This window comes from Ornithodoros turicata, unplaced genomic scaffold (genome assembly GCF_037126465.1).
Source record: "Ornithodoros turicata isolate Travis unplaced genomic scaffold, ASM3712646v1 ctg00000911.1, whole genome shotgun sequence".
Classification (NCBI taxonomy): Eukaryota; Metazoa; Arthropoda; class Arachnida; order Ixodida; family Argasidae; genus Ornithodoros; species Ornithodoros turicata.
The window spans coordinates 66,926-79,600 of record NW_026999415.1 but is presented as its reverse complement, the minus strand read 5'-3'; the positions used below and the strand labels follow the sequence as shown (position 1 = coordinate 79,600).

General features: G+C 44.7%; 2 protein-coding genes and 2 long non-coding RNA genes across 5 annotated transcripts in view; 3 read left to right on the top strand and 1 right to left on the bottom strand.

Annotated features, from left to right (window-relative positions):
* LOC135375638 (uncharacterized) overlaps nt 1–12,675 on the top strand; it is a 97,313-nt gene that overhangs the window by 60,748 nt on the left and 23,890 nt on the right. The gene's annotated exons all lie outside the window — the stretch shown is intronic.
* Nucleotides 4,350–7,071, top strand: LOC135375645 (uncharacterized). Its single transcript, XM_064608317.1, has 5 exons — nt 4,350–5,432; nt 5,719–5,790; nt 5,867–5,953; nt 6,262–6,322; nt 6,848–7,071. Exons 1-5 carry the CDS (start codon nt 5,121–5,123, stop codon nt 7,069–7,071), a joined length of 756 nt encoding a protein of 251 aa, XP_064464387.1. The 5' UTR covers nt 4,350–5,120.
* On the top strand, nt 7,250–11,290 carry LOC135375640 (uncharacterized). Its single transcript, XM_064608312.1, has 9 exons — nt 7,250–7,551; nt 7,613–7,786; nt 7,936–8,011; nt 8,646–8,756; nt 8,810–9,052; nt 9,159–9,330; nt 9,394–9,542; nt 9,612–9,864; nt 9,984–11,290. The coding sequence occupies exons 1-8, from the start codon at nt 7,321–7,323 to the stop codon at nt 9,785–9,787; spliced, it is 1,332 nt and encodes a 443-aa protein (XP_064464382.1). The 5' UTR covers nt 7,250–7,320; the 3' UTR covers nt 9,788–9,864; nt 9,984–11,290.
* LOC135375641 (uncharacterized) lies at nt 11,404–12,593 on the bottom strand. The gene is made up of 3 exons (XR_010417312.1): nt 12,506–12,593; nt 12,035–12,250; nt 11,404–11,467 (listed from the first exon to the last, which is right to left on the bottom strand). It is a non-coding gene; the product is annotated as an uncharacterized LOC135375641 (long non-coding RNA).

Sequence of the window (12,675 nt, the reverse complement as noted above, 5' to 3'; positions counted from 1 at the left end):
AGTTCATGTAGAATATGCACCCCTCGGGATTGACCAAGGTTAAGTCAGGAGAGCCTGCTATGTATTTCACATGTTGGGGAGAGTATCAGTTTATGTAGAACACGCACGCGTCGAGAGTGACCAAGGTAATGTTAGGGGAGCCTTTTACGTATTTGATGCCTTGCGGACTGGTCAGTTCATGTAGAATATGCACCCCTCGGGATTGACCAAGGTTAAGTCAGGAAAGCCTGCTATGTATTTCACATGTTGGGGAGAGTATCAGTTTATGTAGAACACGCACGCGTCGAGAGTGACCAAGGTTATGTTAGGGGAGCCTTTTACGTATTTGATGCCTTGCGGACTGGTCAGTTCATGTAGAATATGCACCCCTCGGGATTAACCAAGGTTAAGTCAGGAGAGCCTGCTATGTATTTCACATGTTGGGGAGAGTATCAGTTTATGTAGAACACGCACGCGTCGAGAGTGACCAAGGTTATGTTAGAGGAGCCTTTTACGTATTTGATGCCTTGCGGACTGGTCAGTTCATGTAGAATATGCACCCCTCGGGATTGACCAAGGTTAAGTCAGGAAAGCCTGCTATGTATTTCACATGTTGGGGAGAGTATCAGTTTATGTAGAACACGCACGCGTCGAGAGTGACCAAGGTTATGTTAGGGGAGCCTTTTACGTATTTGATGCCTTGCGGACTGGTCAGTTCATGTAGAATATGCACCCCTCGGGATTGACCAAGGTTAAGTCAGGAAAGCCTGCTATGTATTTCACATGTTGGGGAGAGTATCAGTTTATGTAGAACACGCACGCGTCGAGAGTGACCAAGGTTATGTTAGGGGAGCCTTTTACGTATTTGATGCCTTGCGGACTGGTCAGTTCATGTAGAATATGCACCCCTCGGGATTAACCAAGGTTAAGTCAGGAGAGCCTGCTATGTATTTCACATGTTGGGGAGAGTATCAGTTTATGTAGAACACGCACGCGTCGAGAGTGACCAAGGTTATGTTAGGGGAGCCTTTTACGTATTTGATGCCTTGCGGACTGGTCAGTTCATGTAGAATATGCACCCCTCGGGATTGACCAAGGTTAAGTCAGGAGAGCCTGCTATGTATTTCACATGTTGGGGAGAGTATCAGTTTATGTAGAACACGCACGCGTCGAGAGTGACCAAGGTTATGTTAGGGGAGCCTTTTACGTATTTGATGCCTTGCGGACCGGTCAGTTCATGTAGAATATGCACCCCTCGGGTTTGAGCAAGGTTAAGTCAGGAGAGCCTGCTATGTATTTCACATGTTGGGGAGAGTATCAGTTTATGTAGAACACGCACGCGTCGAGAGTGACCAAGGTTATGTTAGGGGAGCCTTTTACGTATCTGATGCCTTGCGGACCGGTCAGTTCATGTAGAATATGCACCCCTCGGGTTTGAGCAAGGTTAAGTCAGGAGAGCCTGCTATGTATTTCACATGTTGGGGAGAGTATCAGTTGATGTAGAACACGCACGCGTCGAGAGTGACCAAGGTTATGTTAGGGGAGCCTTTTACGTATTTGATGCCTTGCGGACCGGTCAGTTCATGTAGAATATGCACCCCTCGGGTTTGAGCAAGGTTAAGTCAGGTGAGCCTGCTATGTATTTCACATGTTGGGGAGAGTATCAGTTTATGTAGAACACGCACGCGTCGAGAGTGACCAAGGTTATGTTAGGGGAGCCTTTTACGTATTTGATGCCTTGCGGACCGGTCAGTTCTTGTAGAATATGCACCCCTCGGGTTTGAGCAAGGTTAAGTCAGGAGAGCCTGCTATGTATTTCACATGTTGGGGAGAGTATCAGTTTATGTAGAACACGCACGCGTCGAGAGTGACCAAGGTTATGTTAGGGGAGCCTTTTACGTATTTGATCCCTTGCGGACCGGTCAGTTCATGTAGAATATGCACCCCTCGGGTTTGAGCAAGGTTAAGTCAGGTGAGCCTGTTATGTATTTCACATGTTGGAGAGTATCAGTTTATGTAGAACACGCACGCGTCGAGAGTGACCAAGGTTATGTTAGGGGAGCGTTTTACGTATTTGATGCCTTGCGGACTGGTCAGTTCATGTAGAATATGCACCCCTCGGGTTTGAGCAAGGTTAAGTCAGGTGAGCCTGTTATGTATGTCACATGTTGGGGAGAGTATCAGTTTATGTAGAACACGCACGCGTCGAGAGTGACCAAGGTTATGTTAGGGGAGCCTTTTACGTATTTGATGCCTTGCGGACCGGTCAGTTCATGTAGAATATGCACCCCTCGGGTTTGAGCAAGGTTAAGTCAGGAGAGCCTGCTATGTATTTCACATGTTGGGGAGAGTATCAGCTTATGTAGAACACGCACGCGTCGAGAGTGACCAAGGTTATGTTAGGGGAGCCTTTTACGTATTTGATGCCTTGCGGACAGGTCAGTTCATGTAGAATATGCACCCCTCGGGTTTGAGCAAGGTTAAGTCAGGTCAGCCTGTTATGTATTTCACATGTTGGAGAGTATCAGTTTATGTAGAACACGCACGCGTCGAGAGTGACCAAGGTTATGTTAGGGGAGCCTTTTACGTATTTGATGCCTTGCGGACTGGTCAGTTCATGTAGAATATGCACCCCTCGGGTTTGAGCAAGGTTAAGTCAGGTGAGCCTGTTATGTATTTCACATGTTGGGGAGAGTATCAGTTTATGTAGAACACGCACGCGTCGAGAGTGACCAAGGTTATGTTAGGGGAGCCTTTTACGTATTTGATGCCTTGCGGACCGGTCAGTTCATGTAGAATATGCACCCCTCGGGTTTGAGCAAGGTTAAGTCAGGAGAGCCTGTTATGTATTTCACATGTTGGGGAGAGTATCAGTTTATGTAGAACACGCACGCGTCGAGAGTGACCAAGGTTATGTTAGGGGAGCCTTTTACGTATTTGATGCCTTGCGGACCGGTCAGTTCATGTAGAATATGCACCCCTCGGGTTTGAGCAAGGTTAAGTCAGGAGAGCCTGCTATGTATTTCACATGTTGGGGAGAGTATCAGTTTATGTAGACACGCACGCGTCGAGAGTGACCAAGGTTATGTTAGGGGAGCCTTTTACGTATTTGATGCCTTGCGGACCGGTCAGTTCATGTAGAATATGCACCCCTCGGGATTGAGCAAGGTTAAGTCAGGTGAGCCTGTTTTGTATTTCACATGTTGGGGAGAGTATCAGTTTATGTAGAACACGCACGCGTCGAGAGTGACCAAGGGTATGTTAGGGGAGCCTTCTACGTATTTGATGCCTTGCGGACCGGTCAGTTCATGTAGAATATGCACCCCTCGGGTTTGAGCAAGGTTAAGTCAGGTGAGCCTGTTATGTATTTCACATGTTGGGGAGAGTATCAGTTTATGTAGAACACGCACGCGTCTAGAGTGACCAAGGTTATGTTAGGGGAGCCTTTTACGTATTTGATGCCTTGCGGACCGGTCAGTTCATGTAGAATATGCACCCCTCGGGTTTGAGAAAGGTTAAGTCAGGTGAGCCTGTTATGTATTTCACATGTTGGGGAGTGTATCAGTTTATGTAGAACACGCACGCGTCGAGAGTGACCAAGGTTATGTTAGGGGAGCCTTTTACGTATTTGATGCCTTGCGGACTGGTCAGTTCATGTAGAATATGCACCCCTCGGGTTTGAGCAAGGTTAAGTCAGGTGAGCCTGTTATGTATTTCACATGTTGGGGAGAGTATCAGTTTATGTAGAACACGCACGCGTCGAGAGTGACCAAGGTTATGTTAGGGGAGCCTTTTACGTATTTGATGCCTTGCGGACCGGTCAGTTCATGTAGAATATGCACCCCTCGGGTTTGAGCAAGGTTAAGTCAGGTGAGCCTGTTATGTATTTCACATGTTGGGGAGAGTATCAGTTTATGTAGAACACGCACGCGTCTAGAGTGACCAAGGTTATGTTAGGGGAGCCTTTTACGTATTTGATGCCTTGCGGACCGGTCAGTTCATGTAGAATATGCACCCCTCGGGATTGACCAACGTTATGTCAGGAGAGTCTGCTATGTATTTCACATGTTGGGGAGTGTATCAGTTTATGTAGAATATGCACCCGTCGAGACTTACCAAGGTTATGTTAGGGGAACCTTTTACGTATTTGATGCCTTGCGGACCGTTCAGTTCATGTAGAATATGCACCCCTCGGGATTGACCAAGGTTAAGTCAGGAGAGTCTGCTATGTATTTCACATGTTGGGGAGTGTATCAGTTTATGTAGAATATGCACCCGTCGAGACTTACCAAGGTTATGTTAGGGGAACCTTTTACGTATTTGATGCCTTGCGGACCGGTCAGTTCATGTAGAATATGCACCCCTCGGGATTGACCAACGTTATGTCAGGAGAGTCTGCTATGTATTTCACATGTTGGGGAGTGTATCAGTTTATGTAGAATATGCACCCGTCGAGACTTACCAAGGTTATGTTAGGGGAACCTTTTACGTATTTGATGCCTTGTGGACCGGTCAGTTCATGTAGAATATGCACCCCTCTGGATTGATCAAGGTTAAAGGGGCCGTAAACAGGTATGCAAGGTGCGCATTTCTCTGAGTCATATTATTCAAACTTGTACAGTGAAAGCTCCTTGTAATTACTAGCGCTCAAATTCAAAAGGCACTTGAATACGGATGAAATATTCACTGCACTCTTTCGCTTGTTAGCTCCGCCCTGTGCTCTAACTTTACGTCATTTTGACGTAGCACTTTTCTCACCAATTACAATCAAGAAATCAACGTATTATTTTATTTTGCTTGCGGAAATTGATTAGATGATCGTGAGTCTTATTCCATTCAAAGTCTGACCAGTTACAGACTCAAACTGGAAAAGAAATGCGTTCAATTTGGATATCACACGCGCACTACGTTTTCCGCGCAACAGCACGCAGCACAGCGCGAGCCGACGCCACAGTTGCGGAATCTCACGTGCGCGTTGTGGAGTTGTGAGTTCTAGTTTGCTTTCGCTTCATGCTCGTTCTGCTCTAAGTTCCTCTGTGGTGTCTTGTTTTGTTTGTTTTCGTGTAAATATATAAATTTCAAAGTTAATTGTAAGTAATACTTGTATATAGCTGTTTTTCTGTAGTTAGCATTTGCGAAATATGCCTCCAGTGTGCATAGTCGCAACGTGCCCCCACCGACGCGTAAAGAATCAACCGCCGAAGCTGAGATTTCACCGTGTGCCGAATGACGAACCTCGTAGGTCGTCATGGTTAGAACTTACTGGACAGCAGAATGTGTCTGTGGAGAACCTGCCAAAGACAATGTTTGTATGCGAGGACCACTTCGATGCGAAAGCGTACCGCATGGCCATAATGGGACCTGTCAGCAAAAAACTTCGCGATGATGCTGTCCCATCACTACAACTGCCCAAGGATGCCGACGACGGTCCATCGAAACGCCGTGTTGTTTTGGTAAGTCCTGTTTATAGTGAGTATCGTTCATTCTAGAAATCAGGTGCTTCAGAAAATATCGCCTGCCTACAACTCAGTTTCGCATATCCCTGTCAAAACATGTGCTGTAATTCTACTGCACGGTAGTTGTACATTAGCTAGCTGTAGTTTTGGTGCACCCTGCTGGAAATAGCAGGGCAAACCAAGCAGCAGCAGCATATCACTTTTCTAACATGACCGCGTGAGGGTGCGTTGAAATTACTGTTTCGTGAGAACCATAGGTAATCTCGTTTCTTCCATTATCCAGGCCCCAAAACAAGTGCAACTCAGCCAACATTCACCACTGTTGCGGCATCCACCCGTGTGTTCTCTGCAAACAGTAAGACAGCTTCTTTCACTGAATTTCAGTAAATCACATAAATCACATAATAATAAATCACATTATTCTTTTTCAGCCTCCTCAAATGCCAGCAAGTCCAGTGCTGCAAGAGAACGCCATCCCATCATCACCACGCATGTTTGTGGTGGTCCCACGTAAATTGGTGAGCTTTGGCTTTGTCATTTGAATATGCTCACATATGCATCATAGACATTGAGAAATTTTTGTAAACACGTTAATTTCAGGTTTGAGTGAACTAGTACAGCCCTACAATTAAAGCCGCTAGTCGGTGTAAGGTTAACCAGAAAAAAGGGTACCAGCATCCTGTAATGCAATTATTGTGACACAGCTGAAAATAATGTGCTTCAAGATGTTGTGGCAGCACATGCCTGTGACAGAACACATTTGAAAACTAAAGAAATTGAAATATATTGTTAAAGAAATAAAATATCACCTCATGTGTTTTTACAGGAGTATCGTTCACCTACAAGCATGACAAAAACAAAACCAGTTGTGGTGCACCGATCAACATGTAAGTACAACTCAAGCATGTTACGTAGCAAATTCCAAAGTGGGAACTGTAGGGAACAGGTCTTCTTTGGAAAAGCTTCAGGGAGTTTTGGATTCAGACAGAAGCAATACACACAACAGAACAAGATTCACACGAGCGGAAAAACCTATATTGCAAAAACAAGAGGTCAGAGGAAACGTGGAGGGAGAATTGAATACTGTAAGCAGAAAGTCAGAGACGTTGACAACATGGCCATAACATCTCACAATTTATGACAACATTGCCACTGTCTCCTGGCTGTTGCCAAGAGTATGTTCATTGCTCCCTTTGCATTTTCCTTGATCCTTTGGTTTTGCATAATAAAGAACCTTTTGCTAATGTGAGCCTTGTTCTTGTTCTGTTGTGTGCACTTGAAATTGTTGTCATGTATTTTTCACGTTCCTGCATCTCAGATGTTTGTGATCACCAACTTGTCTGCTTCCATGTCATTCTTTCCAATATAATAAGCATGCAGCCATTTCACTAGATCTCCACCTGAAATTGCAGATACACAGACAGACGTAGCTGCGAAAGCACTGCAGGAACGGGGTTGTCAGACAGAGCCATGGGAACTGCCAGTTGAAAGAAACGCCACTGTCAACACGAGCTGCACAACAGCCCCGACTCCCGCAAACTCAAACACAGGAAGCCAGCCTGCTGAAACTGATGATGATGATGATGAAGATGACGACGACTACAGTCCGTCACAGGAAGAGAGTAGTAGTGGGTGAGTTTTAGTCTATAAGCCGTAGACACTAGTACGGAGTACAAGTTGGAGTGCAAGTAAAAAAGTGTGACATGATGTATATTTTGTATCTTCATGTACTCCCTTGTTTGTTCCTAGTGAGGAAGATGTTACGCCACTTACGCTTCAGAATGAAAGAAAGTTTTTGGTGTTTGAGACGTGCCTCCTGGACTTATTCCAAAACTGCCGGAAATGCTTATCCCGTTGCTCTGCCGAGGTAACAGCTACAGGCACAATGATAAGTGTGAAAACCCGGTGCCACGATGGACATGAGCTGACATGGGAGAGTCAACCTGTGGTCAATGGAAGGCCAGCCGGAAACCTTCTGCTGTCAGGTTCCATATTCTTCTCTGGAGCAAATGCAGCACCAACTCTGCGAATGCTGAAGCACATAAACGTGCAAACGTTCAGCCTCACAACATTTTACAGATACCAAAGCTGCTTTCTTGTTCCAGCCGTAGAGAAGGTTAGTAAGAAATCTTTATCACTTTTACGCCCATATGCACTGTAAATATGCTTTTTTACAGGTCTGGTCATTGGAGCAGAGGCAACTTCTAGACCAGCTGGATGACCAGGCAGTAGATGTATCGGCAGATGGGAGGTGTGACTCTCCTGGGTTCTGTGCAAAATATATGACATATAGTATCCATGTGGATCAACTGAACAAAATAATTCATTCCGTCCAAGTTCAACTGGCAGAGGTACGTGTATAAATTGTCTTTCCAACTTATTAGACTTCAGCAGGTTCGAAGTATAGATATAACCATCGAGATCTTTGTTTGGAATGTATGCTTTGGTGAAGCATGAACATGGGCATCATACTTTTTATTTTCACCACTTTCACATGCAGAACGAGAGGGTGACAGCAAGTGTCAACATGGAAAAAGAGGCGCTCATCAGGAGTATTCAGTTTCTAAAGGAGCGAGGTGAATGCTTTGAATGTTCATTTGCATACATTGCGTGCAGTTTACGTTTTCCTTATGTGTTGATGTCGTATGAATACAATAGTGTACAGGTCTCGTGGAAGCATGTGTGACGATATCAACTCTGCCGGTCAATGAGCAGGTTAATTCTTAGGAGCTTATACGAGCTCTCGCTCTATCTATACTTCCATTCTGTATGGCTTTGTTGTAGCACGCAATGAGATCAAAGCATCACAGCTGAGAGGCAGCAAACGAAAAGAAACCAATGTAATGCTTGCGAGTAAAACCCCACGGTACCAGTGTTCCAAGGAGCTCATTCTGTCACAAATACTGTGTCCGGTTGTCATTCACTGTGCACATAATCTGCAATTGCTCTCACATTTCACGTACGCCAGAATGTTGAATTATGCTAAACTTTATTTTCCATTCCCAAGCCATTTCTTACTGGCTTTTACCTGTCGAGGCCTGCTAAAATGAATGCTTTTCGATATAAATGCTGCATATTTCCCTGCATGTTTCTGAGTTTTTGTTGCATAAATGCCTACAAGTTTTATCAATTTTTAGTGCGTTTAAATCTGTGGTGTAGTGATTACCTACAGTGTGAATTTTCTTGCTTATGCTTTGTTTGTTCGAGCAGGCATAAAGCTGAACTCCATAACAACAGACCGTCACCCTGCCATAAGAAAGTACCTTGAGAAGGAAGAACCAGCGATAAGGCACTTTTTCGACATTTGGCATATCTCAAAAAGTTAGTTGAATCACGTTGTGCAGTATGATGTCCTTCACAGTGCATTGTTTCAGGTGTGAAAAAAAAGCTGACCGCGATCAGCAAAAGCGCCAACTGCCACAGCCTAGAGAGGTGGATCCAGGCAACGTCTAACCACCTGTACTGGTGTGCAAAAGCCAGTGGAGGAGATTCTCGGCTGACAACAGATGCATGGCTAAGCATCCAGAATCATGTTGTGGATATTCACAGTCACCATAATGGATCCTACCCACGCTGCCTTCATGGTCCAATCACAGATGGAGACTGGCTTGACCCCGGTAAGAAAAAAAAAAAAAAAGCAGTATTGCTTTTTATGTTTTTGTTTCTTGTTATACTGCAATGGTAGATGTTTAATCATAATACAATATGTAATAATTGCTGCAGATTCTTTGGCTTACAAAAAATTCAAAGAAGTGACTGGGAACCCACGCCTTCTCAAAGATGTTGCCCAGATGTCTGCCAACACTCAAACTTATGCCCTTGAAAGCTTCCACAGCCTCCTGATCAGGTTCGCGCCAAAATCTGTGGCGTTTTCTCCCGAGGGCATGCTTTGCAGGTGAGTCATTTGGCATCTATTATTTCATAGGAGAAGAAAGTGACCAGCATCAAATTCTAACAGGACTAGACTGGCTGCTCTGCATTATAATGAAAATGCCCAACGCAGCCAAGCGGAGACACTACGTGGGGACCTACGTTGGAAAATCAAGAACTCCAAAGCGAAGCAGGGACACCAAGTGGCTTGTCCTGTCAAGACTGCCCCTACATTTGGTACACACATTGTTTTACATTGACGTTCAGATTCTCTAATATGTCATTTGTCCTCTCCTTTTCCTTCAGCCTACATTGCAAAGCTGCTTGCTGAAGCAGAAGTGCAGTGCAGGTCGCATGCGTCATTTCAGGAGGCAAGCAAGCAAAAGCAGACACGGAGCTTCCCAGCGCCGATGAGCCACTCGAGGCAACAACTGCCTAAAGAAGTCATCGTGGCTGCCAGGGTGTCAAGACTAGGCACCTGATAGAGGCACCTGGTCATGATCACATTGCATATCTGCTGCTTTCAAGCTTGTTGTCTGTTTGAGGCTCAGATTTGTAGGTGAGTTATGCTTATGTAAAGTAATTGTGGTAATCACTTTTCTGTAATTAGGGCTATCTTGCTTTCTGTTGCAGCTGTAGTGCAGAGGATATGTCATTTTTGTCATATTTTTGTTTCAGTGTTCTTACAACAACGAAGAACAGCTGAGGGTGGCTATAAAAGCAGACACAACCAATACACAGGCCTCGGAGACAGACTTGGGGGAGGGGGGGCTTGCTTGGAGATGACGGCGCGTTGCACAATGGTAAAATAGAGGAAGTCGTGGAACAGGAGATGGAGGGAGATGCAGTTCCCTTTGCTCTCTGGTACTGACTGGCGACTGCAGAAAACACATGATCATTCCTCAGCTAGCCTTCATTGGGGAGCTTACTGTACCGGGTTACCATCAGGGTACATGGTATGTCAGATACTGCACAAAACAGACCTCTACTCAAGAAACGTCCTGACGTAGGTAGACAGATTGAAACCGAAACAAATTGGAGGAGGAGGGCTGGGTTCTACGAATGGGCATTTGCTACTGAAAGAAAGTAGGACTGAAGCTTGTGTCCCTTTCTGGGACCATCATAACACCCTCAAGACCATGGCTTTCAGGTGCATCCATGTTCGCCCCTAGCTCTGAGCGTAGCTGTAGCGCTGTCGAACACTAGGATGTCATTTGTTTACAAGCAGGGAGGTCTGTTGTTTTCTGTATGTTTTATGGTTATACAAATACCATAGTTCAGCATTCGAAATGCACGAAAATGCGTATCAGGTGCTTTAGTACATATATTGATAAACAGTGCATGGTTTCGCATAAGTCTGCCATTCGATGATATTTGTTGGGAGCTACCATATACATCACCCTCATAAGTGCCCTGAGACCATTGATCACGTACATATGGAATAAGCTGCAAACTGTTATGGAGAGGGTGCTTGCACTGTCACTGTCAACATGCTCCCATTACATCAGACCGCTTCCTCTTCTGCTGCATATCTGAACGCGTATGCTACCAGTTTTTCATTAAACAAAAGGCATGTCACACATATCACTTGGGGTTTGCTCTCGGCAACAGCAATGGTGGTGCACATCTCATACTGGCATCCAGAATTGTTTCAAACACAGACTTGACTTGTGTGACAATTTGTTTTATTCATGTAATTTCCAAGACTATTGGCAGTACAATCAAAAATATAAGGATGCACGCAACTTACACATTTCTGTCAGTTGTACAAGTAGTACTTGTTAGTTGCTGCAACCCATTTCCACAAACACTCTGTTTCAGATATAAAAAAAATTGCTGTAAATAAAGCATTAGCAAGTTCTTGCCAGCTACACTTAGTGTGTGCAATGTTGCAATGTTCTGCTCAATCTGCAGACCCTACACTGTACACGGAAACTACCTTTTTCAATCGTGGAAATAAAGAAATGAATACGGTGATATGCAAGACTCTTTATTCAGCTACATTTTCCTTTCTAGGAAAGCGAAAACCTCTATAAGCTCTCGAAGGAAACTGTTTCCTTATTTTATTTACCACGCATGATGGCACGGGTTTCCTATTGAATTTTCCCAAGTACTCCCACACCCACAGAATAAACTGTCGGTAGGATGTGTATCGGTACTGCCTGAAAAAAAAATGTTGTGGATGACATGATAATAGATAAAGTAGAATCCTGCAATGGGTGCTAACTACTTTGATAGATCTTTTATCTACAACTACCAATTACTTCTGCAGAGTATAATTATAGCTACAGAGTAACTACATTTTACATTAGACTCACAACTACTGCAAGCACTTTGAACTAGATTTGCAATTCCACTCTTAATTATTTTGATGCACAAGTTTTATCTGACAGCATGACAAACAAACCTCAGCTTCACATGCAGTTGAACTACCAAAAAATAAGGTAGCTACACACGTCCAATTACTCCTTGTAAGGTAAATGCAGTAGCTGCACAATTATTCGTAATGTACTGTAATTAGTAGTTTAGCTATAAACGTGGTTGACCTACTGTTCATCACTGGAGGAATCCTATGTATGGCTGCATTATTATCTCCGAATGTCAAAACCAACTGATGAACGTACCACATGAGTGCAGGGTGTACTATGCAGTTTTATATGAGTATACTTGTCTTCGTGCTGTATAACGTCATAGTAAGGGTTCCTGCGCTTTGTACTATGTATACTTACTCGTTCCTGGCTTTCCCCGTCTTTACTCCGCGTTGCCGAAGATCTCGGTTCGCCAGACGGAGCACAACCTCATTTAGACACGCGGTAGCGAATTCCTCGTGTTCCGTTATGCATTTGAGTTCGTGTTCCTCGATCATTTCGCAGGTTGTCGGGTAATCGAAGCAGCACACGGATTCCGTGGACGTTGGCATGTTGATGCAGAGTCCGCATCGGCACCTATAAAATTAGGATTAAAGTTACCATACGTGTGCGGTGCGGTCTCACATATAGTAGTCAAGTAGAGATAAGAAATGTGGTGCCATAAGATTGGGAGAAGATGCGCCAGTATGCACGCTGGAGGTGCCGGGAATATTGAAGCCGGCGCAGAGCCTAAACTCCCTTTTGTTCATGTTACTAACGACCAGTTGCAACACAAGGCAAGCTTTGTCTTTGCACGTAATACAACGAGCTGTATTAGCTATATGCACTCACCAGTTTGTGTTTCCGATCCGTGCAGCGTGGTCTTGCACGTCATCTGCGAATGGTTCCGACGACTGGGTTGCCGATGACTGGGTTGTCGACGTACTTTGGTGCGAACCACGGGGCGTCGCGTCATATGATAACAGCCCAATTGTTGACGTTCGCATCAGCATTAGGCGCTC

Coding starts and splice junctions, on each gene's coding strand:
- LOC135375645 (XM_064608317.1), top strand. CDS start 5,121: ATGCCTCCAGTGTGCATAGTCGCAACGTGCCCCCACCGACGCGTAAAG. Junction 5,433..5,718: donor CGAAACGCCGTGTTGTTTTG/GTAAGTCCTGTT, acceptor TCCATTATCCAG/GCCCCAAAACAAGTGCAACT. Junction 5,954..6,261: donor TGGTGGTCCCACGTAAATTG/GTGAGCTTTGGC, acceptor GTGTTTTTACAG/GAGTATCGTTCACCTACAAG.
- LOC135375640 (XM_064608312.1), top strand. CDS start 7,321: ATGATAAGTGTGAAAACCCGGTGCCACGATGGACATGAGCTGACATGG. Junction 7,552..7,612: donor TTGTTCCAGCCGTAGAGAAG/GTTAGTAAGAAA, acceptor GCTTTTTTACAG/GTCTGGTCATTGGAGCAGAG. Junction 9,053..9,158: donor TGGAGACTGGCTTGACCCCG/GTAAGAAAAAAA, acceptor TAATTGCTGCAG/ATTCTTTGGCTTACAAAAAA.